Below are 23,706 nucleotides of genomic sequence, written 5' to 3' on the forward strand. Positions count from 1 at the left end.
TTCTTTTTTTTTCTTGACAGTTAGTGAAAGACGACCTTCTGTATAAGTAAGTAATTACAATTTTTATTTATCTATTCAGATTAAGGTATAGACCAGAAGTGAGCGCAAAATAAATAGTGTGAGTATTTTTGGTTTTTTGTGTAAGAACTTCACTTGTTACTTCAACTCCGTTTAGCTGAAAAAGCAGGTTGGCACTTTTGGCAGTGAGATTTTATTTAAGAGTGAAGTTTTACTCTGCAAAGTAATTGTATGCAAATGGTATTGTAGAGTTCTATGTTTGTATCCTCATGACCTTCAGTTCAGATTTTCTCAATTTACAGATAAAAAGGTGTATTTTCCCTACCATTCAACATTCAATTTCTATCTGGGATCTTAAATTCAAGCTGCGTTATTTCTGGCTTGCATATATTCACCAGTAATAAAGATTTTTGCATTCAGCACATAGTTGACAGTTCTGTTGTCAATGTGCAAGTCTGAAAGGAGTCCAGTTCACTGTTCCATAGATGCGTTGTCTGCAGCGCTAATGGGTAACAAGTAAGGCTGTCAAGTGATTAAAAAAATTAATCGCAATTAATCATGTGATTAAAAGAATTAATTGCGATTAATCGCGCTGTTAAACAATAATAGAATTTAAATTTTTTAAAATATTTTTGGATCTTTTCTATATTTTCAAATGTATTGATTTCAATTACAACACAGAATACAAAACGCACTCAAAAAGAAACCAATGTAAAACTTTAGAGCCTATAAGTCCACTCAGTCCTACTTCTTGTTTAGCCAATTGCAAAGAGAAACAAGTTTGCTTACATTTACAGGAGATAATGCTGCCCACTTCTTAATTACAATATCACCTGAAAGTGAGAACAGACATTTGCATGGCACTGTTGTAGCCGGCATTGCAAGATATTTACGTGCCAAATGCGCTGAAGATTCATATACCTTTTCATGCTTCAGCCATTGTTCCATAGGACATATTTCCATGCTGATAATGCTCGTTAAAAAAAAATGCATTAATTAAATTTGTGACTGAACTCCTGGGGGAGAATTGTATGTCCCCTGCTGTTTTACCCGCATTCTGCCATATATTTCATGTTATAGCAGTCTCGGATGATAACCCAGCACATGTTGTTCATTTTAAGAACACTTTCACTGCAAATTTGACAAAATGTAAAGAAGATACCAATGTGAAACTTTTAAGATAGCTACAGCTTGATCCAAGATTTAAGAATCTGAAGTGCTTTCCAAAATCTGAGAGGGATGAGGTGTGGATCATGCTTTCAGAAATTTTAAAAGAGCAAGACTGATGCGGAAAGTATAGAATCCAAACAACCAGAAAGAAAATCAACCTTCTGCTGGTGGCATCTGACTCAGATGATGAAAAGGAACATGTGTTGATCCGCACTGCTTTGAATCGTTAACAAGCAGAACCCGCTGTCAGCATGAACACATGTCCTCTGGAATGGTGGTTGAAGCATCAAGGGACATATGAATCTTTAGCGCATCTGGCATGTAAATATCTTGCGACACCGGCTACAACAGTGCCATGCAAACACCTGTTCTCACTTTCAAGTGACATTGTAAACAAGAAGCAGGCAGCATTATCTTCTGCAAATATAAACAAACTTGTTTATCTGAGCTACTGGCTGAACAAGAAGTAGGACTGAGTGGGCTAGTAGGCTCTAAAGTTTTACATTGTTTTATTTTTGAATGAAGGTTTCTTTTGTACATAATTCTACATTTGTAAGTTCAACTTTCATGATAAAGAGATTGCACAACAGTACTTGTATTAGGTGAATTGAAAAATACTATTTCTTTTGTTTTTTACAGTGCAAATATTTGTAATCAAAAATAAATATAAAGAAATAAATATAAAGAAATCAATATATTTGAAAATATAGAAAAGCATCCAAAATATTTAATATATTTTAATTGGTATTTTATTGCTTAATTGGTATTCTATTGCTTTTTTAAATTGCAATTAATTTTTTTGAGTTAATTGCATGAGTTAACTGTGATTAATTGACAGCCCTAGTAACAAGTAGCAAAAACATACATCCCTCAGGTACACAAAACTATGTAAGCAGGGAAGTGAAGTTAAGCCACCTAACAGTGCATAGCTTTTATTCCCTCACACATAGTCACATACCATATCATTTCCACAACTGCCGTATACCATAGTCCACATACCACAGCATTAATTATCCCCCCTACGCATGTCAGCCTTCTAGTACGTGGTTTACCAAACTACTCCTACAGCCTTCCCTTGTGCACACCACCTTCACAACTACTGCCTTCTTCCTTACTGTTAGTTTGTGGTGAGGGAGGTGGCTTGATAAACAGGATGAAATAAGGCTGGCCTCTCAAGGGGAAAGAGATTTGAGAATAATGGGAGAAGCTGACCAGAAAAATTCAGAAAGAATTTCTTTCAAAATGAAGGAGATTATTCTTCAGCCGCTGTTGAAAGATAAACTTTCATTTATAAAGAATAACAGCAACAGAGTCTAAATATGTATTTTCAGAAAATCCACTGTATTAGATATACTCAAGATTGACCTCTCCACTAATTTTTGTGTAAATAGTTTTCAAAGGAGATGTCGCCAATAATTGCCTGACTACAACAGATAAAGTTCAACAGACCAGTTTCAAGTTTATTTAAAATTATTAAAAGAAATCAGCAACAACAAAAATTGTCAGAAACTAATGAAAAATTATGAAAAATATTTCAGTACTTCAGTGAAGATGAAAACATTCCGTTTTTCATCTGAACAGACCCCACGAACAAGCAGCTCCAGGAACTGCACTTACATTTCCTGTCTCTCTGGAAGCAAAGGGCTAGTGTTACATATATGATGTTCTTGTCATAGCTACAAGCCAACACCAGGGGCGGCTCTAGCTTTTTTGCCGCCCCAAGCACAGCAGGCAGGCTGCCTTCGGCGGCTTGCCTGCGGGAGGTCCCCGGTCCCGCGGATTCGGCCTACCCGCCCGCCGAATCCGCGGGACCGGCGAACTTCCGGCAGTCAAGCCGCCGAAGGCAGCCTGACTGCCGCCCTCGCAGGGACTGGCAGGGCACCGCCTGCGGCTTGCCGCCCCAGGCACACACTTGGAGCGCTGGTGCCTGGAGCCGCCGCTGGCCAACACAAAGGTGGTACAATAGATCTAAAAGTATAGAGTCTGACAGTTGCCCTGTAAGTATCATTAAAGATTCCTGACTAACATTCGGTTAAAATGAGCCCATTAAATTAAGAGTAATTTTATTCGCGCTGTCTCTAACATGGAACCAGCAAATGTTTCTGTATTACCATTTTGTTACACAAGCAGTGTCATATTACGTCACTCAGAAGCTATTGGAATATGGTGTGATGTAATGGAACTGGCTGTAGTTTGTTTTATGGCTAATGGATAACACACAAATCTGCAATAGTGCAGCTTATCAGAATTCTATCTTTAAACAAATATTATGACAATGTGGATAATTTTCCAGTTTTCTTTTGTCAGTATTTTAAAAACATGTATGTTTAAATACTGTATCATAAAAGAATGCCAGAATAATAAATGATTGCCATATTATGACCTTATATAAGTAGGACAAAGGGAAAAGACAAATAAAACTTCCAGTATTACTGTGTAATTGCAAAATTATTTGTCTTGTGAGAAAGAATTATATCTCATAGCTACTTTTAAACTTTCTCTTAATCATGTTAAATGTAGTCAGACTGAGTAACATGAAATATACTCTTAAAATGAAAAATATAGCTACAGAAATAAGCAATTTAAAGAATTGCTGGTTACATCAAAATGTATACAAAATATTTGCATAAGAGGGATAGTGATTCTATTCATAAAAGTAGGTAAGAGACAGTAAGGTAGTATTACAGTGGATGACTGAAAAGGTCTCTAAAATGTTTCCTGGAATTGATATTTTTCTTTTAGTATGTATCGCATTACCAAATAATTAATTTTAACTTCCAAACAATTGTTTTTCTAGATGATAAAATATTCCTAGCAATAGGGACAAACTGTACTTTTTTTTCTTTCTCTGTTAATATCTAGTATGTTTATAGAATCTTCAAATGTACAATTGTTGTCTCTATAAAATTGCTATTAAAATAGAATCATAGAATATCAGGGTTGGAAGGGACCTCAGGAGATCATCTAGTCCAACCCCCTGCTCAAAGCAGGATCAATCCCCAACTCAATCCCCAAATGGCCCCCTCAAGGATTGAACTCACAACCCTGGGTTTAGCAGGCCAATGCTCAAACCACTGAGCTATCCCTCCCCCTTATTAAACTTTAGTATCTTTTACACTGGATATGTTGATGTTTATATATTAATTTTTCCTCATCTTCAATAGACTAAGAAAAATAAAGTTGGTAGAGACCATCCATTTTGAAAATTACACTGAATAACAGGAGACTATATTAAAATTTATAATCTACAGTAACTCCTCACTTAACGTCTTCCTGCTTAACGTTGTTTCAAAGTTACATCGCTGCTCAATTAGGGAACATGCTCGTTTAAAGTTGTGCAATGCTCCCTTATAACGTCATTTGGCTGCCTGCTCTGTACACTGCTTGTAAGATTCTGTGCAAGAGCAGCGACTTTACAAGGGACCATTGCACAAGTTCCTCTTCTCCGCCTCTTCCCCCTCCCTCCCAGCGCTTCTCCCCACGGCCAAACAGCTGTTTGGTGGCACTTAAGACTTTCTGGGAGGGAAGGGGAGGAGCAGGGAAGCGCTGCCTCTCCACTCCTCCCCCTCCCTCCTTCCCAGAAAGTCCTAAGTGTCGCCAAACAGCTGTTTGACGGCCCTTAGGACTTGGGGGAGGGGAAGGTGCGGGGACGTGGCATGCTCCAGAGAGGAGGTGGACTGGGGACGGGAAGAGGTGGGCCTGGAGTGGGGACGGGAAGAGGTGGGCCTGGAGTGGGGACGGGAAGAGGCGGGCTTGGAGTGGGGACGGGAAGAGGCAGACCTGGAGCATCCCCCAGCAAAGTCTGCACCTGTTCTTCTCCGGGGAAGCTGCCACTGCTGCTGCGAAGGTGCTTCCTAGCATCCTTACCTGCAGCGGGCTGTGCCTGTGTGGGGTAAGCCAGGGACACTTCCCAACCACAGTACATACTGTACAATATATAATGCCTTTTGCCCCCCCAACATTTCCTTAGACCCTAACCCCCGCATTTACATTCAATCTTATGGGAAAATTGGATTCGTTTAACATTGTTTCACTTAAAGTTGCATTTTTCAGGAACATAACTACAATGTTAAGTGAGGAGTTACTGTATTTTCAAAAGTTGCATGTTATTTTTTAGTTCTAGTTCTGCGGCAGAAAAATCAGGCTTGGAAATGTCAAAACATCAAGAGAGAGAAATTTCCTCCAGCCTGAAAAGAACACCACCTTTAGTGAGTTTCCTGAACATTTACTTTGGAACCTTCTTATAAGCTAATAATCTTTTTAAATCCTATTCTTTATGCAGACATATTTTTAGAACAGTATATAAAAATATAATTTTGATCTTTACACTGCATCCAAGTATTGGCATTTCTTAGCATATATCTCAGTGCTAGCAATGGGATGCAATGCAACTGATATTACCAAGGGATTATAATACTGCTTTCGAAATGTAAAATGATTGAGATCTTGAACTAAGATTAGTGGGCAAAAGTTTTTCTATAGCTAATTAGCACATCTATAGTGTGAAACTTGGAAAAATATTAAATTATGCATTTTAAGCAAAAAAAAGTATTGTTACTCAACAAGTAATTAATGCAAGCCTATTTATAGGTCACTCCTCAAATGTGTGTAACTGACAACAGGCAGCATAAGCAATATCCTTCCTACAAGAACTTTGAAATAAAGTATGAGGCTCAAGATATAGAAAGGGGTAAGTTAGATGTATCTAATTCAAGATTTGACAGTAAAGTTCAGTAGGAACAGCACAATGTATTTGTTATTTGTATTATGAATTTGCAAAAACCCAAAACCTCTGAATAAAATATCCATATTGATACTCTACTGCCCTTTCTCTAAGGGGTCATTTAATGTTAAATCAACTACACACTGCAGTTTCAGATATACAATCTGTGGGTAATGTAACAAAGAAATGGAAACATGCACAAATATGTTTTCTATGTAGCTGCAAACCACAGTATCTTGAATAATGTTATGTAGAGGCCTTAGAAGAATGATTCCCTTTAAGTATAGCGTGAGTCAGTGGTGACAGGGAAAAGTCGTGTATTTTACCTACATGTTAATGTTCTTGTCAGTATATTACTACAATTAAATTATTTTCTCTAGGTACTGGAGAATGATTGTAGTTAGGGCTCTCAAGTGATTAAAAAAATTAATCATGAGTAATCACGCTGTTAAACAATAATAGAATACTATTTATATAAATATTTTTGGATGTTTTCCACTTTTTCAAATATATTGATTTTAATTACAACACAGAATACAACATGTACAGTGCTCACTTTCTATTTATTTTTTGTTACAAATATTTGCACTGTAAAAATAAAAGAAATACTATTTTTCAATTCACTCAATACACAAGTACTGTAGTGCAATCTCTTTATCATGAAAGTTGAACTCACAAATGTAGAATTATGTACCAAAATAACTGCATTCAAAAATAAAACTATGTAAAACTTTAGTGCCTACAAGCTCACTCAGTCCTATTTCTTGTTCAGCCAATCGCGCAGACAAATAAGGTTGTTTACATTTGCAGGAGATAATGCTGCCCGCTTCTTGTTCACAATGTCACCTGAAAGTGAGAACAGGTGTTCGCATGGCACTATTGTAGCTGGTGTCGCAAGATACTTACATGCCAGATGCTCTAAAGCTTTATATGTCCCTTGATGCTTCAACCACCGTTCCAGAGGGCATGTGTCCATGCTAATGACGGGTTGTGCTCGATAACAATCCAAAGCAGTGCGGACCGACTCATGTTCATTTTCATCATCATAGTGAAATGCCACCAGCAGAAGGTTGATTTTCTTTTTTGGTGGTTCGGGTTCTGTAGTTTCCGCCTTGGAGTGTTGCTCTTTTAAGACTTCTGAAAGGATGCTCCACACCTCGTCCCTCTCAGATTTTGGAAGGCACTTCAGATTCTTAAACCTTGGGTCGAGTGCTGTAGCTATCTTTAGAAATCTCACATTGGTATCTTTTTTGTATTTTGTCAAATCTGCAGTGAAAGTGTTCTTAAAATGAACAACATGTGCTGAGTCATCATCCGAGACTGCTATAACATGAAATATATGGCAGAATGCAGGAAAAACACAGGGTAGGAGACATACAATTCTCCCCCAAAGAGTTCAGTCATAAGCTTAATTAAATAAGCATTATTTTTTTAATGAGCATCATCAGCATGAAAGCATGTCCTCTGGAATGGTGGCCAAAGCATGAAGGGGCATACCAATGTTTAGCATATCTGGCACATAAATACTTTGCAATGCCAGCTACAAAAGTGCCATGCAAACATCTGTTCTCACTTTCAGGTGACAGTGTAAATAAGAAGCGGGCAGCATTATCTCCCTTAAATGTAAACAAACTTGTTTGTCTTAGCAATTGGCTGAACAAGAAGTAGGATGAGTGGACTTGTAGGCTGCTAAGTTTTGCATTGTTTTGTTTTTGACTGCAGTTATGTAACAAAAAACTATGTTTGTAAGTTGCACTTTCACAATAAAGAGATTGCAGTGCGGTACTTGTATGAGATGCATGAGGGGTGTAACCATAGGTGCTGAAAAATACTGTTTGTTTTGTTTATCATTTTTACAGTGCAAATAGTTGTAATAAAAATAATATAAAGTAGGCAGTGTACACTTCGTATTCTGTGTTGTAATTGAAATCAATATATTTGAAAAAGTGGAAAACATCCAAAAATATTTAAATAAATGGTACTCTATTATTGTTTAATGGTGTGATTAATCATGATTATTTTTTTAATCACTTGACAGCCCTAAACATAACCAATATTTTTAATATCTTCCTTTATTTTGAAAAAGGAACTAACATGATGTGTATGTTACACAAAAAATTTTCTCTATCTTACAGATGAAACTGAATCAGAAAGGTGAAATCACTTGCCTGAGACCATACGAGTCAGTGGCAGAGTCAGGATTAGTGCTCAGGGCATCCTAATTCTCAGCCTTGTGCTCATTTCTGCAGGCAACTCTGCCTTCTCAATATCATTGCTTGAATTTTAGTACAGACGTTCCCCGACTTACGCAAGCGTTCCGTTCCTGAACGCCTTGCGTAAGTTTAATTTTGCATAAGTCGGGAACGTATACCCGACAATTACACGCGCGCAAAAAAAAAATGTTTACGGAACCTTTTCTGTAAGTGCGGGTTTGTGTAAGTCGGGTTTGCATAACCCGGGGAGCATCTGTATATGAAACTAAGGCCTGGTCCACACTAACCCCCCACTTCGAACTAAGGTACGCAAATTCAGCTACGTTAATAACGTAGCTGAATTCGAAGTACCTTAGTTCAAACTTACCGTGGGTCCAGACGCGGCAGGCAGGCTCCCCCGTCGATGCTGCATACTCATCTCGCCGAGCTGGAGTACCGGCGTCGACGGCGAGCACTTCCGGGATCGATTTATCGCCTCTAGACAAGACGCGATAAATCGATCCCAGAAGATCGATTGCTTACGGCCGGACCAGGAAGTAAGTGTAGACCTGCCCTAAGTTTGCTTTAACTGTGTTGCAGACTGCAGAAAAAATCAAGAAATAAATGAAGACTGGTTTGATGCTAAAGAGAACTTTACAGTGACTGATTTTTCAGTAACACTTCTAGGGAATGAAAAAGAACAAGAAAAGCTAGAGAAGGTCATTAGTACAAGAGGTGAGTTGAGCACTCTATTGGTTTAGGTAAGAATGGCATTAGTGTTGCTTTATTGAACATTGCTTGTCCTCTGAAGGATCAGCTGGATTTTCAAGTGCTACTTTTTCATATTTTTTTAGTACTATTCTCTTTCCTTGTTTGCGATGAGTTTCCTATAAAGAATTGCTTCTAGCTTTTGTGTAAAATTTACCACTTTGGTCAAGATTTTCAAATGTGTATGTCATCAAACACAAACCTGGAAATATTCCTCTTTAATTTTTTCTAATACTGACTTCTCCAGAGATAATTAGGACAGATTCACACTCTTGAGATTGTGCCCCTGTATGGGGGCATGGTTGGAACGACTCAAATTAAGTGTGATATAAAGCTTGTTGGTTCCATAAGAGGAGGGGAGGCATGTTATACCCATAGGTGCTGTCTTCCTCTTTCCTTGGGGGGTGCCCGACCCCCCCCCCACCTTTGCCCCAGGCCCTGCCTGCACTCCACCACTTCCTCCAAGTCCCCACCTCACCTCTTCCCACCCCTGCTCCGCCCCAGTCCCCGCCTATCTCCACTCCTGCCCCCAAGCCCCCATCCCACCTCTTCCCGCTCCGTCCCGCCTCTTCCCTGCCTCTTTCCACCCCCTCCCCTGAGCATGCCATGTCCCCGCTCCTCCCCCTCCTCCCAGGGCCTCCTGCACGCTGTGGAACAGCTGATCGTGACAGGCAGGAGGTGCTGGGAGGGAGGGGAGGAGTTGATCAGCGGGGCCACCGGTAGCAAGGTGGGAGCTTGGCTGCCAGCGGGTGCTAAGTACCCACTATTTTTTTTCTGTGGGCACTCCAGTCGGCACCTATGGTTACACCCCTCACGCAATGGAATGTGGGAACCCTTTAGTGTTCCAACCAGTAGTACCTTTCTGATTGTGGTCAGTGAAGAACTCCCCGAGTCACTGCAACCAACTTTCTTGCTCTATAGCTCCATATTGTTGCCTCTCCACTACTTTATTCTTACAGAAAATATATTTTAATAGCACGTCAAACTTAGTGTTCCCTATTTGATGCTTAGCATATTTTTTACAGCTCAAATTGGAGTCCCTGCATCAATGTCACCTGCATCAGTGCCCTTAGTATGTTCTTTCCTTTGGAAAGGCCTGTGCATTCTCTGCTTGTGTGATTTCTGACTTTGAGCAATTAGGTGCTGAAGAAAGTATGTAAAGTCTCTCTTGGCTTCTTAGCATCTTCTTATAAATCTAGTGAGAAGCCAGCCTGGAAGACCTTGAAAGTTTCAGCTTCAAGTGTTCCTGAGTGGCAGGTTCCAGTTGAATGTCAAGACCTGCATCTTACTGACATCACTGCCCAGCCATTTCAGTGTATGCCAGAAGTGGTTTGCAGAGGGGCACCTAGTGGACTGTGCCCTGTTAGCTGAAACCAACAATGATCTCTGGGTTCCTGAGACCGAGTGGTAGCTGGAGGAGGAAAGGATCAGCTTGCTCCTGCCCCCAATAGCTGCTGCCACCCTTCCCCTTCTTGTCCTCCACCCTCATAGCTACCCACATGGGGCTCTGCTCCAGGGTAGGACCATCAGCACTTTAAAGGACTCTAGAACTGACATCACTTGATGTGGCGCTGCCCAGAATATGAGTGTTGTGCAGGTGAGTGCTGGGAAGGTGGAAGGAGTGTCCTTCCCCATTCTACTGTAGAGCACCAGTCTCTCCCACACCTGTCACTCAGCAGCAACAGCTGTCTCACAAGCCACAAAATTCCATCAGCAGCCTAAGCTTTTCATCTCACCCCATTAATGACACCAGCTCCCAGGACCCATTTTTTAAATCGATAACACTCACAAAAACCCTCCAAACCCTAAAAATGTTCAGTGGCCCAGTCCTATGCATGTTCAGTGGATCGCAGAATGTTGTGACTCAAAAAAAGATTGAGACACTCTGATTTAAAAGTATGGGTCTCAAAGCTGCATTTTGACACCATTGGAACATCTAGCTACACTTTATGCATAGTTGCTGAAGCACATCGAAACTTTGAGGACCTGAATTGCATACCTGGACAGTGTTTGATACAAGCTCCTCCTCTAGAAAGACGTTACGCCGTCAGAGCTGTAAGCTTTTCCTGCGCAAGGGGGGATCACTAGAATCCCAATTTGTGACTAACTCTGACTTTGAGTCTTGGAAAGGAACCTATTGGTTAGAATTAAGAAAATTGGTTAGACAAATACAATTTCAAATTAAAACCTGTACTCTGTTTTTAGAATCAATTTACCAGATTTTGTAGAAGTAAATGAAAAAATGTTTCTGGTCTTCATGCTCTCCTTTACAAAATTTTAAATATGTATATTTCTATGTAGTGTTTTAAGGCAACTATTTGAAAACAAATGCAATTTCACCCTTTTCCCTGTTTGTATCATGAATAGGGCTCTACCAAATTCACGACCATGAAAAATACGTCATGGACCATGAACTCTGGTCTCCTGCCATGAAATCTGGTCTTTTGTGTGCTTTTACTCTATACTCTACAGATTTCACTGGGGAGACCAGCGTTTCTCAAACTGGGGGTCCTGACACAAAAGGGATTTGGAGGGGGGTTGTGGTATTGCCACCTTTACTTCTGCGCTGCAGCCTTCAGAGCTGGGCAGCTGCAGCTGGAGAGTGGCGGCTGCTGACTGCGGGCCCCCGCTCTGCAGGCAGCAGTGCAGAAGTAAGCGTGGCAATCCCATACCATGCCATCTTACTTCTGCACTGCTGCTGGCGACGGCTCTGCCTTCAGAGCTGAGCTCCCGGACAGCAGTCGCCGCTCTCCAGCCGCCCAGCTCTGCAGGCAGCGCCGCCACCTGCAGCAGCGCAGAATTAAGGGTAGCAGTACCGCAACCTCCCCTACAATAACCTTGTGACACTCCCACAACTCCTTCTTGGGTCAGGACCTCTACAATTACAACACTGAAATTTCATATTGAAATAGATGAAATCATGAAACTTACAATTTTTAAAATCCTATGACCATGAAATTGACCAAAATGGACCATGAATTTGGTACGGCCCTAATCATGAAACACATTTTCTCCATTCAATCACTTCGATTTTTTTAGCGATACCGTTTTCCTTTTACATATTTTCTGCTTTTTTTTTACAACTTATTGTAGATTGAATTGAATAAGGAATAGCACATTGATATTTTTTCTTGTATATTTCTATACCACCAGAAATAAAGATGGTGAAGAATACAAAAAGTGAGCCAAATAAGCATTATTTTATTCATGTTGGTGGCTTAAGTCCTTCAGTATCAGAGGTAAAATAGCCTTTCTTTAAATAATAATAATAATATTAATACCTTGTTTATTTAGTAAATTACTTTCATGCTGTACTTTACATCCTAAATATGCTATCTGTTGTAGGTTGATCTAAGGTCTCATTTCCAGAAGTATCAGGTTTTGGAGGTTTCAATATGTGAGTTTTCTAGTAACTACAGGTACATTCATATTAATGTAAATTTTATTTGTATTACATTTGTTACTGACAAAATAAGTGGCACTTAGGAAAGTTTTTTTTTTTACTTTGTAAGTTACTTTAATGTCAGTGGAATTTTAATTAAATCAATACATTTTCTACAGGTTATATTTTAGCTGTTGACTGGCAGTGTCTGAGTTCCAGAAACAGTTGACATGTTACTGGAAAATACCAATTATAAAATGTTGTCCTTGCTGGATTAAAATATTGTAGTTCAATTAAAAGCTGTAGCTAACATTTTAAAGTAGAGAGCTGCACCATAATCAGAAGCATTTGTAATTAATGGATTTGGTATCATCCACATATGGAAGCTGGTTAAATTGTATATTAAATTGTATTTTTTCTTAGTTCTTGCACATGTTTTTAAATTTTAGGTATGCATCTCTGAGTTTTAAAAAAGCTAGTAAAGCAAAATTGGCTGTGGACGAAATGAATGGGAAAGAAATAAAAGGAAAAGCAGTAAATGTTCGTCTTGTAAAAACTGCAGGAGAAAATATACTTCCAGCTTTTCAAAAAGTTTCCAGACCACTTCACTATGAAAACCAAGCCACTGATAATTTGGAAGAAAATATTCAAGTCAGAACTACCTGCTCTGTCCCGGACTCTTTGAAAGTGCCTTCCACCACCTCAACCTCTTTGAAAGTGCTTTCCCCTCCCTCAGTTTCTTCAGCAATGCCTGCCCCTACCCTGGCCTTTTCAAAAGTGCTCAGCTCTGATTTAAAACCACTTAGACATGAATCAGGACACCTTTTATTCTCAGTTGATCAACAGGTAAATTATTCTTCCTGGGACAGATTACGATGAGTTTTTAAAGTTAATTCTTACTTTGTACTTAGCATATTTTGCAGTAGTGTTGGATGCTGCAAAGTGCTCAAAAATCAGTATTTGTGGCATATTGTAGAAGGGACATAGCTCTCCATCTTCTCCTGCCTAATGTTGACATCTCCACCTTTATTTCTTTAATGATGTAAGCTCATCAAGTAACTATACCTGTACATTTCACCGCTGGAATAACTATGGTTTTATTTTGTTTTTTCTTTTAGATTTAAAAGTTTTCACTTTTAATAAGTTTGTATAAGTGTAATGCATTGTGATTTATTAAGGTACAAGAAAGATTTTTGTTTGGCAGAAGAGCGGAAGGGAAAACTTCTGTTTAGATTGTATCCTAAATTATACGATGAATTCATTTTCAGATTTTCTTCGTCCACTGACTTTATCCAATAACAAGCTTTGTGGTTGTGATTATTTAAAAAAAAAAAAAACCCTGAAAACTTATTCTACTTTTATTTAATATGAAAATGACTGTTCCTAGGGTAACCTAGATTTTGCCTAATTTAACATGGTTACACATGAAAAAACATAAAAATGGTAACCAAAATAAGAATATTTTAAATTTTAAGATATATGCAGTAGTTACATTGTAACATGATCAGTTTTGATCCTGATATACATCTCTATAAATATTTTACTATTGAACTAAATCTGTAATTGCTCCAATAGTTTGAAAAATGGTACATAACAGAAGCGATAATCTTCTGTAAAATAGAATAAGCAATCCATACAATACTTAACACATTCTATGTTCAATTGTTTTAATTTGCATCTAGAGTACAAGAGAGAATCCTCTGCAGATAAAACCTGTTCAGTTCTCTCCTAATCCATCTGCTACCTTTATACCTCCTAACACATTGAACTTGAGCAGCTTTACCAAATTGATGAAGAAATTAGAAGAACTGCATCCCAAGGCTAGTAGGTAAGAATATCTGATTTTTCTCCACTGATTTATGAATCTAATATTCAAGATACAGACGCCCCCCAGGTTACGGAAACCCAACTTATGCAAATCCGCACTTATGGAAAAGTTCTGTAAGCTAGAAATAGGAGTGTGGGTGCCTTTTGGGGTTTTTTTGCGTAATTGTCGGGTATACGTTTCCGACTTGTGCAAAATTCGAGTTACGCGAGCGTCTGTAGTCAAATGAAATGATAAATTTGGAATTGGTGAAAACATGTTTATATAACAGGAGTACTTGTGGCACCTTAGAGACTAACAAATTTATTAGAGCATAAGCTTTCGTGGGCTACAACCCACTTCTTCAGATGCATATAGAGTGAAATATATTGAGGAGATATATATACACACATACAGAGAGCATGAACAGGTGGGAGTTGTCTTACCAACTCTGAGAGGCCAATTAAGTAAGAGAAAAAAAACTTTTGAAGTGATAATCAAGATAGCCCAGTACAGACAGTTTGATAAGAAGCAAGTGTGAGAATACTTACAAGGGGAGATAGATTCAATGTTTGTAATGGCTCAGCCATTCCCAATCCCTATTTAGCCCTGAGTTGATTGTGTCTAGTTTGCATATCAATTCCAGCTCAGCAGTCTCTCCTTGGAGTCTGTTTTTGAAGTTTTTCTGTTGTAAGATAGCCACCTGCAGGTCTGTCAAAGAATGGCCAGACAGGTTAAAGTGTTCTCCCACTGGTTTTTGAGTATTATGATTCCTGATGTCAGATTTGTGTCCATTAATTCTTTTGTGTAGAGACTGTCCGGTTTGGCCAATGTACATGGCAGAGGGGCATTGCTGGCACATGATGGCATATATAACATCACTCGGTTAAAGACAATCTTATTTCTGTCTCACTTGTTTAGAGATAATATTGTGGATGCTTTGCTGGAGGTCAGAACAAATAATAAAGGTTTCCTAAGTGGCTTGTCTATTAATGTTATTGTGGAAATGGCTTCCTCTGTTCTGAAGAAATCTGCATCCAAATGTGAGGAAAAAGTAGCATAAACAGGTGAGCATTCTAGTGCAGAAAGAAAAATACTTTGAAATAGAAAATGTATTGTTTGTATGGCTGTATAACGTAGCTATATGTATAGCCTAGTAAATAACTCTTTGTGCTTTGATTACCACACATGTGCTTCATTGCCAGTGGGGAGTGCACTGAAAGAATTGTCACTGAAGAAGAATTAACTTCTTTTGGAATAGTTGTGTGATGAGCACTTACAGTTTTTAATGTTTACTAAGTTAAATTGCTAACTCTATCAGATATAAATCTCACTGTGTAAAATTTGGCATACTTGGGATGATATTATCCAAATTGTTTCAGAATTTCTGCTGATTTCACAACAGAAAGGTTAAATCTCCATTAACATTACTGTACATATAGATGGTGCTGCATTTACAAAAAATTTCCAGACAAAAGTGACATCTAATGGCCTGTTCTTTTAACAGAAATGATATAGATAGTCCAGAGAATATATACTGGATCCAGTTTTGTATTAAAGGTTGACAGACCAAGTTCTGTTAAACATGAGGATTGGATGGGTGATTTGCCTGTCTTGGTCATTTGGGGAGGAGGGGATTTATTTGATGGGATTCTGTGGATTTTGTTTTTTTTTAAGGAACTCAGATTGATCCTTCTTTCTGCAGCCCTGCATCTCCCACAGTTCTTGACATCTGGGCTGCTCCGTTCACTTTGCAGCTCACAGAGGCCGATCAACTTTTTGGCACTTCCAGTCTGACTGCTGCTTCTTTGCTCCCACTCCAGGCCAATTTTTCTCCTTCTGAAGCAGAGTGTGGATTGCTGTTTTAGTGATCCCGCCTTCTCATCTGCCTAATGGGGGGGGGGAGGAGGGGCGTCGTCAAAATTTGGGGAAGTGGGGAGCATTGATCTCTCTCCTAGCCCCTCTTCTCCCCCCTTGGTTAGTTTTTTGGCTGGGTGTTTGAATGCTCCCACTCCAGAGCCTTCACTGCAGGCCTCCCTGCTGGTTCCTCTGCACCTTCCAGTTATGGCAGAGCAGCCTAAAAAGCAGTGAATTAAAAGCCAAATAGTTTTCCACCTGTGAGACAGCCACCCCAGGATCGGCAGACAGTTAGTTATGCCCAGTCTTCCATTGTTAACTGTTAGGTCCCAGGCCTGAGTTAGACAGGCATGTAAAATCCCCTACCCAAAAGAGCAGCCCTGACTCTAATGTATATGGGAAATTGGACCAGGAATCGATAGCAGAGCAGGGCAAGGCTCCAAGGATGAGGACTCCAGTCAACTGACTTGGGATAAATCCCAAGGGGTCCCTGGAAAACAGAGGGTAGACTTGCAGGGTCACAAGTCCCCCAAGTCCTAAAATATGTCCTAAGCACCATGGGAAAAGAAGCGGGGCTCATAAACACCCCTGGCCCTCTCCCATTTGGTCAGGAGGGCTCTGGAAGTATTTTCCCTCACCACTCTCTGGGGTAATGGGACCCATCAGGCAAGGACTCAGAAAGAAATCTTGTCAGAGGACTTAAGGTCCACAGCATGACTAGCTGCAAAAGGCCTCACCAAAGTGCAACAGAGCTCATATGTACGTGAGCTAAAAAAGTGAAAAAAGCAAAGCAAAAAAGGAAAGAGAAAGCATAAGAGATCTGGGAGATAGAAGCCCTCTGACTCCTCTTCCCCCTCTTCTATAGAGGATAGTGAATTGTTGGACTCTGACTCTGATCAAGACCAGGAAAAGACTCAGCAAAAGTTTGTTCCCCCTGAGAAATTCAAGGCCATGAGCAAAAAGGTTGTATCTACTGTTCAGATTCAACCGAAACGGAGCCCTGTGAGTAAGCCTATAAGAAAATTTCTCTTCTTGAACTGCTCCCCTGAGGCATGATTCCCCTACATTCCTCCTTCAGGGAAGTAATCAGGAATAAATGAGACAAGTCAAGCAAGGGCAAACATACTAACAAAAATGATCTTAGATTCTACAGGATCCAGCAATCAAAGGTCCAGCTTACTGAGATACATAAAGTTAACGCTCCCTTAGGGATCCTGGCAAAAGATACGGTTATCCCCTCAGAAGGGGAGTTCTAGACAATACTTAGTCCTGCCTTGAGTGCAGGGGACTGGAGTAGATGACCTCTCGAGTTCCCTTCAAGTTCTCTGATTCTATGATTCTATTCTAAGGATCCCACGGTTAGAAAAATGGAGGCCACTCTCAAAAAAGACTGAGGCCTCCTGAGCCTCCAACAGGGCATCCCTAGAGGCTGCTTGCTTTGCGAGAGCATCTCTCTCTTAGCTGAAAGATCTCAGAGCTCTCAAGGATAGAGATCACCCTGACTTCAACTCTATTTTGAAGAAAGTTTCCCGAGCAGCAGCATTGCTGGTACCTCAATGGCTGTGATGAGATTCTTAGCCAAAGCCAGGGCCTCCAGCTCAGTGACCAGGTACTACCTATGGCTCTGTCCCTGGAAGGTGTATAGCCACTCTAAACTGGTGCTGTTCTCCAGATTTATGAGAGTCCTGCTTTTTGGGGAGAAGCTAGACAAAGTAGTGGCAGACAGTGCTGCAAAAATCTGAACAGTTCCTCCCAATGCCACACCATGCATTTAAGAAAGAGTACAGATAGGCCTTCAGACAAAGATGTTCCAGATGGAGACCCTAACCTCTACGGTGTCATCCCTGTTCCAGAGTACTTTCTGACTTGAGGGATCTGGTGAATGCATACCTCCACATCCTGATCAGATCGTGCTATTGCAGGTTCCTACAGTTTGCATATGGTAGGGAGCATTATCATTATGTGTTGCTCTTATGGCCTATCCTGGCCCCCTTTGGTCTTTACAAAGATCTTGGTTTTGCAGTCATAGCCAGACTCATCACAGGGGACCACATGTACCCCTTGTTGGACAATATTTTAATCACAGCTCCATCTCTGACAACAGGACAAAGAGCCATGTCCCTGACTTTAAACCTCCTGCTGGCACCCAGCTTTACTGTCAGTATCGAGAAAAGCTCCTGAGTTCCGTCCACCAAAATAACCCACTTGAGAGTGGACATAGACACCTCTATAGCAAGGATACCCATGTCTGAAAAGGTTCCAGAAGATTCAGGACCGTCTCATATTGTTTCAGAGCTGCAAGAACCCTACCATAGCACTTAAGCTTCAACAGTTACGCCTCCTAGTTTTGTGCATATGGATCACTCCATCGGTACAGTCACACATCAGGCACTTTCAGGCCTTCATCCTGAAAGTATGGGACCACTGCCTGGAATGCATGAAGGATCAAATAAAGGTTCTGGTGCAGGTGATAGACTCCTTGAAATGGGGGTGACCCCAGGGCAGTGTCCGCAAGGGCATGCTGCTTTCCTGTTCCGCACAACTGATCCCAGCCTGAAGGTCTGGGGAACACACAGCTCAAGGCACCTGGAAGAAAGGACTCAGCATAGACATTCTAGAACTAAGAGCAGTCATGCTTGTGCTATGAAGATTATAGTCCATCTTAGAGGGGAACCACATCCTTAGTCAAACAACGTGATCACAGTCACATGTATGAACAACCAAGGAGGAAAAAGAACCCTAGTGTTACACACCAAAGCAATGGAAATCATGAAGTGGGCAGAACCTTCTTCTCCATCAGGGCAGTTCACACAAAGGGAGACCTGAACCAGAAGGGGTGGAGTGGCTCAGCAGGCGCAAGGTTAACAACTCTGTCGTGCCTGAATCAGGAAGCCTTTGAATTGATCATTGAATCAGGAAGCCTGCGCTCATGTGAGCGGTTTGCAAACCACATGAACACCAAGAGACCAAGATACTTCACCAAGGAGATCAACATGGGAACTTTGATGCCCTATCGCAGAGATAGTAGCAAAGTCTCCTCTGAGTTTCCACCCTTCATGTTATTAAGCAAGTTAATCCAAAAAATAAAACTGGAGCAGGTGACCGTGATACTGATACTTCTCCTTGTCTGAGGAGACCTAATAGCACTGAAATTAGGATTGCCACTACAGCTCCCAAAGAGACAAAACATCCTCTCACAAGGTCGTCTTCATCCGTACCCAAACTGGTTGTATCTAACAGCCTGACTATTGAAAGTGAAGCGCTAGTATCATTGGGCCTTTCTTCGAGAGTCATCAGGACACTTTTCTTCCAGAAGAGCATCGAATTTGAAAGCATACCCCTCTCTCTGTACCATGGGCGCTGATTCTGTGGGGCTCCGGGGCTTGAGCACCCACGGGAAAAAAATATTGGGTGCTCAGCACCCACCGGCCCCATGGATTAGCTCCTCCGCCTCCACCATAGTGCCTCCTGCCCGCCAGTGGGCCCCGCTGATCAGCACCTCCCCCTCCCTCCCAGCGCCTCCCGCCCGCCGCGATCAGCTGTTCAGTGGCAGGCAGGAGGCGCTGGGGCAGAGGGGGAGGAGTGGGGGCAGGAAGAGGCAGGGGTGGGGGGTTGGGGTGGAGTGGGGGCGGGGCCTGGTGCCACCCCTCAGGGAACTCACAAAATCAGCGCCTCTGGTCTGGACCAAGTTCTGCAGATGGCGCCAGGAACACAAGACAAAACCCAGAAATCCAGGAATTCTGGCTAACTTGGGTTTTCTCCAAAAGGGTTTCGACAAAGGTTTCCAACCCAGCATCAGTGCATGCTGGATGTCTGCCCTTAGTAGATTGATATTCAAAGGACCCACAGGTTCATTGGCAGAGAGCCCCCAGGTAGCCAGATTCCTTAGGACAGTCTGATTAGGCAAGCTAGTGATCAGGCCTTTTTTTCTCAAATGGAACCTCCTACTTGTACTGAGGGCCCTGATAAACCACCCTTCACACCACTAATGTCTGTGTCAGCATTTTTTGTCCATCAAGACTTTGTTCATAAAGTGAGTGTCAGAACTGGCAACCCTTTCTATGCAGGAGCCTTACTTCTTGCTTCATGAGGACAAAGTGGTGATCAGGATTCCAGAATCATTTATTCCAAAGGTGAACTCTTCTTTCCATGCATCCCAAGGGGTGATTCTCCTTTCATTTTCACCAAGGTCGCAGCATCCTATCAAGGAAATTTGGCACATCTTAGATGTTAAAAAGGCCCTGAAAATCTACATCAAACGTACAGGGTCTGTGAAGAGAATGGAGTGCCCGACTTGTATCTTTCTACATGAAATGCCAAGAACTCAGAGCATCCAACTTCTTTCTCACTAGTGTATTAGACTATGCATTGCGGAACGGAAGTGTACAAAGCATCGGAGAGTCTGGCTCCAGCAGGGGTCAGGGTACACTATAAGTGATCCCTCATGATCTTATGGGCAGAAAGAGCTAGTGCATCCATACTGGAAATTTGTAAGGTGGCTACCTGATCAACTGCTACTATCTTTATCAAACACTACAAGGTGGACTTCCTGTCCTTGGCCTTGGCATCCTGTGGCAGGAAGGTACTGCAAGCAGTATCCCGGAAATGATTTTGCACTTCGAGCAAATGTTGTAAATAGGAATGGATACTGTTTTTCTAGTCCTCTGACCTTATCCTTTACTCTCCCTACATCTCTTCACTGCTCGCTACTTCCCAGACACCAAGAATGGTGGGAGACGCAGGGCGGCAGAACGGAAAATTTCTTATAATTTCCTTTCTGCTAACAGCATTTCCCACACTTATACCCACACTAAATGACTCAAGGGCCAGAAGGTCAGGTGCTGAGAGGGATCTTTACCATGAGATGGTGTTTTCTGTTTTGGTCCACTGTATATAACAGGCAGTTAAGTATTTCATACTAATACTGTTATACATGTTTTTGCAGTTTTGGAATAACTCATCTGTCCATAAGCAGGAGCAAAGGGAGCATGGCCAGAGCGCAGCTCCAAAAAGTTGATCTGCCTCTGTGAACTGCAAAGTGAGTAGAGCAGCCCAGATGTCAAAAATTGTGGGAGATGCTGCTAGCGGAAAGGAAATTATTGGTAAGAAATTCTCCCTGATTCCGGGTATGTGATCCACCCAAGTCGTCTCCTGCATGATCATAGGGAGCAAGCCTGCTGGGACAGCAGTGGCTGCTCTAGAAAGCTGCAGCAACCATAAGACGACTAGAAGGTGACAAGCAGAGAAAAGTGCACTCTGTGCCCCCTTCCCCCTCCCTCTAAAAGATAGGCTGCAGCTTAGAGAAGGAACACTCTGCAGGAGGGAAGACAGCAAGAAGCCTGGGAAGAAAACTGGGGGTTGGGAAGGAGCTCTTGTGACATCTTTCATTGGAAATGGGGCTAGCCCTGGAAACAGTGGCACTGACCTCCCTACTGCTGATGCTGCAGAGCTGCCAGTGGCCCCACTGAACTTCCCCCATGCCCCAGCATTTTGAGCTGCCGTATGGAAGGGAGGAGATATGTGGGGTGAGTTCCCCCCCACGTATGCAGGACCCGTCTCTCAGAGGGTTCATACAGCCCAGCCGAGGAGAGGCTTTGGGTGTGGAGGGACCTCACAGTGTACATTTCCATTTGCTATGACATAAGTATAGTGGGCTTCCTTTGAGAACAGTGTGCATGCACACCATCTCCTCCATTATTTGCTGTTTGTCCACCTATGCCTAGAGTCACCGTACCCTCCACTATAGGGTGTTACGAGTTCTCTTTCTCAGTCCCCCAGCTCTTTCCTATTACAGTGCATGGGATGTTTCTTGCACTTTCTCCCACACGCCCAGAACTGGTTCAGGGACAGGGGGATCTGTCCAGCCCCATCACGTCTATTCTCTTGTGGTGTTTCCTCCCCTAAGCTGCACAAGATCGTTTATTTGGAGGGGGGCATTCTGCTCCTCAGTAAATTTTTAATGTCTCTGCTGAAGGGCAGTTGGAAAGGTTGGTGTTTATGTAATTACAAAATAAGACCATAAGAATGGCCATCCGGGGTCAGACCAGTGGTCCATCTAGTCTAATATCCTGTGTCCCAACAGTGGCCCGTGCCAGATGCTTCAGAGGGAATCAACAGAACGGGACAATTATCGAGTGTCCCACCCCCAACTTCCAGTCCCAGCTTTTGGCAGTCAGGCTTAAGGATGCCCAGAGCATGGGGTTGCATACCTGACTCTCTTGACTAATAGCCATTGATGGACCTATCCTCCATCAACTTACCTTATTATTTTTTGAACCCTGTTATACTGTTGCCTTCATAACATCTCATGGCGACAAGTTATATAGGTGGACTGTGCATTGTGTGAAGAAGCACTTCCTTATGTATATTGTGAACCTGCTGTCTATTAATTTCATTGGGTCACCCCTAGTTCTTGTGTAATGTGAAGGGTTAAATAACATTCCTTATTCACTTTCACCACACCATTCATGTTTTTATAGACCTGTGTCATATCCACCCTTAGTCATCTCTTTTCTAAGATATTAACAATATATATCTATAAAATTGTATATATTTTATCATCTTCCCCACCTTTCCTATGTCATTCATCATATTAGGCAAGCTCTTCAACACATATACCAACTACCTTTGTGTTTGTACAGCACATAAAATAACAGAGCCATAGACCTGAAGAGAGTCTCTGGGCACGATGCAGTATAACTACTAAATGCCACCAGCTGGCCCTGCCCTTCTGTGGTGGTGATGAATTTCGCATGGGGATGCATTTACCTGAAAATATGGAAGAAAAGGGGAGAGGGTTAGTCAGTAGCCCCAAATGTGTGTTTAAAATTATAGATATAATTTTTAAATACACATTTTAAAGGCCAGTATTGGCAATTTGCTCATCCTGATCTTTGCTTTTAGGAAGTTACTTGAATTATGAGAACTGTGCTTTAAGCTGATTGCATATAGATAAAGAAAGAATGCTTAATATATTCAGACGTCTGTTTGATGGGGTTTTTGGAGAGGGCTAATAGTATGCTTCCCGTTACAATAAAGGGCTGGAAAGAACTCAATAGGTGTTTGGCTGGCTGAATTCCTCTTAAAATAGGTACTTTAAAACTTCTGGGATTTTATTTATTGTGTGGTTAGGGTGCCTAGAGTCTTGGATAGTTGCCTTTTTTACTTTAAATCTAAATAAAATTAAAGATGATAAATGTGCTAACGTTTTTACAGAATGTCTAATACTTAACAAAAAATTATTATTTTCACAGCGTTGCTAGCATGGATGCAGAAAAGACCAAGAGAACCAGTGTGGAAAAGTGCTTGTTTTTTTTAATAATTTTTAGTTTTATTTACAAAACATTTGTAATACTTGAAAGCCCTGAAATGTGTTGTGTTCAAGCGGATGAGCATTCTCAAAATACTATTTTATAAACTTTCCTTTGTAATTTTTTGTTCCACTCGTGAAAAGGTAGTCACAACAATCTATAGCGAGATTTTGACTTTCATTGTGAGGGAGCTGGATAAAATGAAAGCAGCCTTCTGCCACTGAGGCTCTGAAGCAACCAGGTCATTAGTTGCCAATGGGGAAAAAATAACATCTGTGTAAAAACTGTAATCTTATTAGAGCATGTTAATGAGAAAAAGGTTAAAAATAACTTTAAGAAAAGTTTGCTCTTGTTAGTTTGTTTATAGATATTCCAGTATGTGCTTTCAAATTTCCTGTGGATGAACATCCTTTGAGGAAATACCTTTTGAGTAACTTAGTCAGTCCTGGAAGCTGGTGTAACATCTAAATGTATTTTGCAGC

The 23,706-nt window shown here is 41.2% G+C and overlaps 1 protein-coding gene across 1 annotated transcript in view; it reads left to right on the forward strand.

The window, feature by feature from the left end:
- LOC112107638 (RNA-binding protein 44) overlaps positions 1-23,373 on the forward strand; it is a 28,072-nt gene extending 4,699 nt beyond the window's left edge. The window contains exons 5-14 of the mRNA XM_026654007.1: positions 21-46; positions 5,306-5,396; positions 5,779-5,878; positions 8,704-8,838; positions 12,025-12,110; positions 12,217-12,290; positions 12,703-13,099; positions 13,936-14,081; positions 14,979-15,124; positions 23,168-23,373. Of these exons, the coding sequence (XP_026509792.1) occupies positions 21-46; positions 5,306-5,396; positions 5,779-5,878; positions 8,704-8,838; positions 12,025-12,110; positions 12,217-12,290; positions 12,703-13,099; positions 13,936-14,081; positions 14,979-15,120 (1,197 nt within the window). The 3' untranslated portion in view covers positions 15,121-15,124; positions 23,168-23,373. The remainder of the gene's footprint in view (positions 1-20; positions 47-5,305; positions 5,397-5,778; positions 5,879-8,703; positions 8,839-12,024; positions 12,111-12,216; positions 12,291-12,702; positions 13,100-13,935; positions 14,082-14,978; positions 15,125-23,167) is intronic.
- The last annotated feature ends 333 nt before the right edge of the window (positions 23,374-23,706 follow it).

The sequence above is a fragment of the Terrapene carolina genome, unplaced genomic scaffold, assembly GCF_002925995.2.
Source record: "Terrapene carolina triunguis isolate 2854851 unplaced genomic scaffold, T_m_triunguis-2.0 Scaffold175, whole genome shotgun sequence".
NCBI lineage: Eukaryota > Metazoa > Chordata > Testudines > Emydidae > Terrapene > Terrapene triunguis.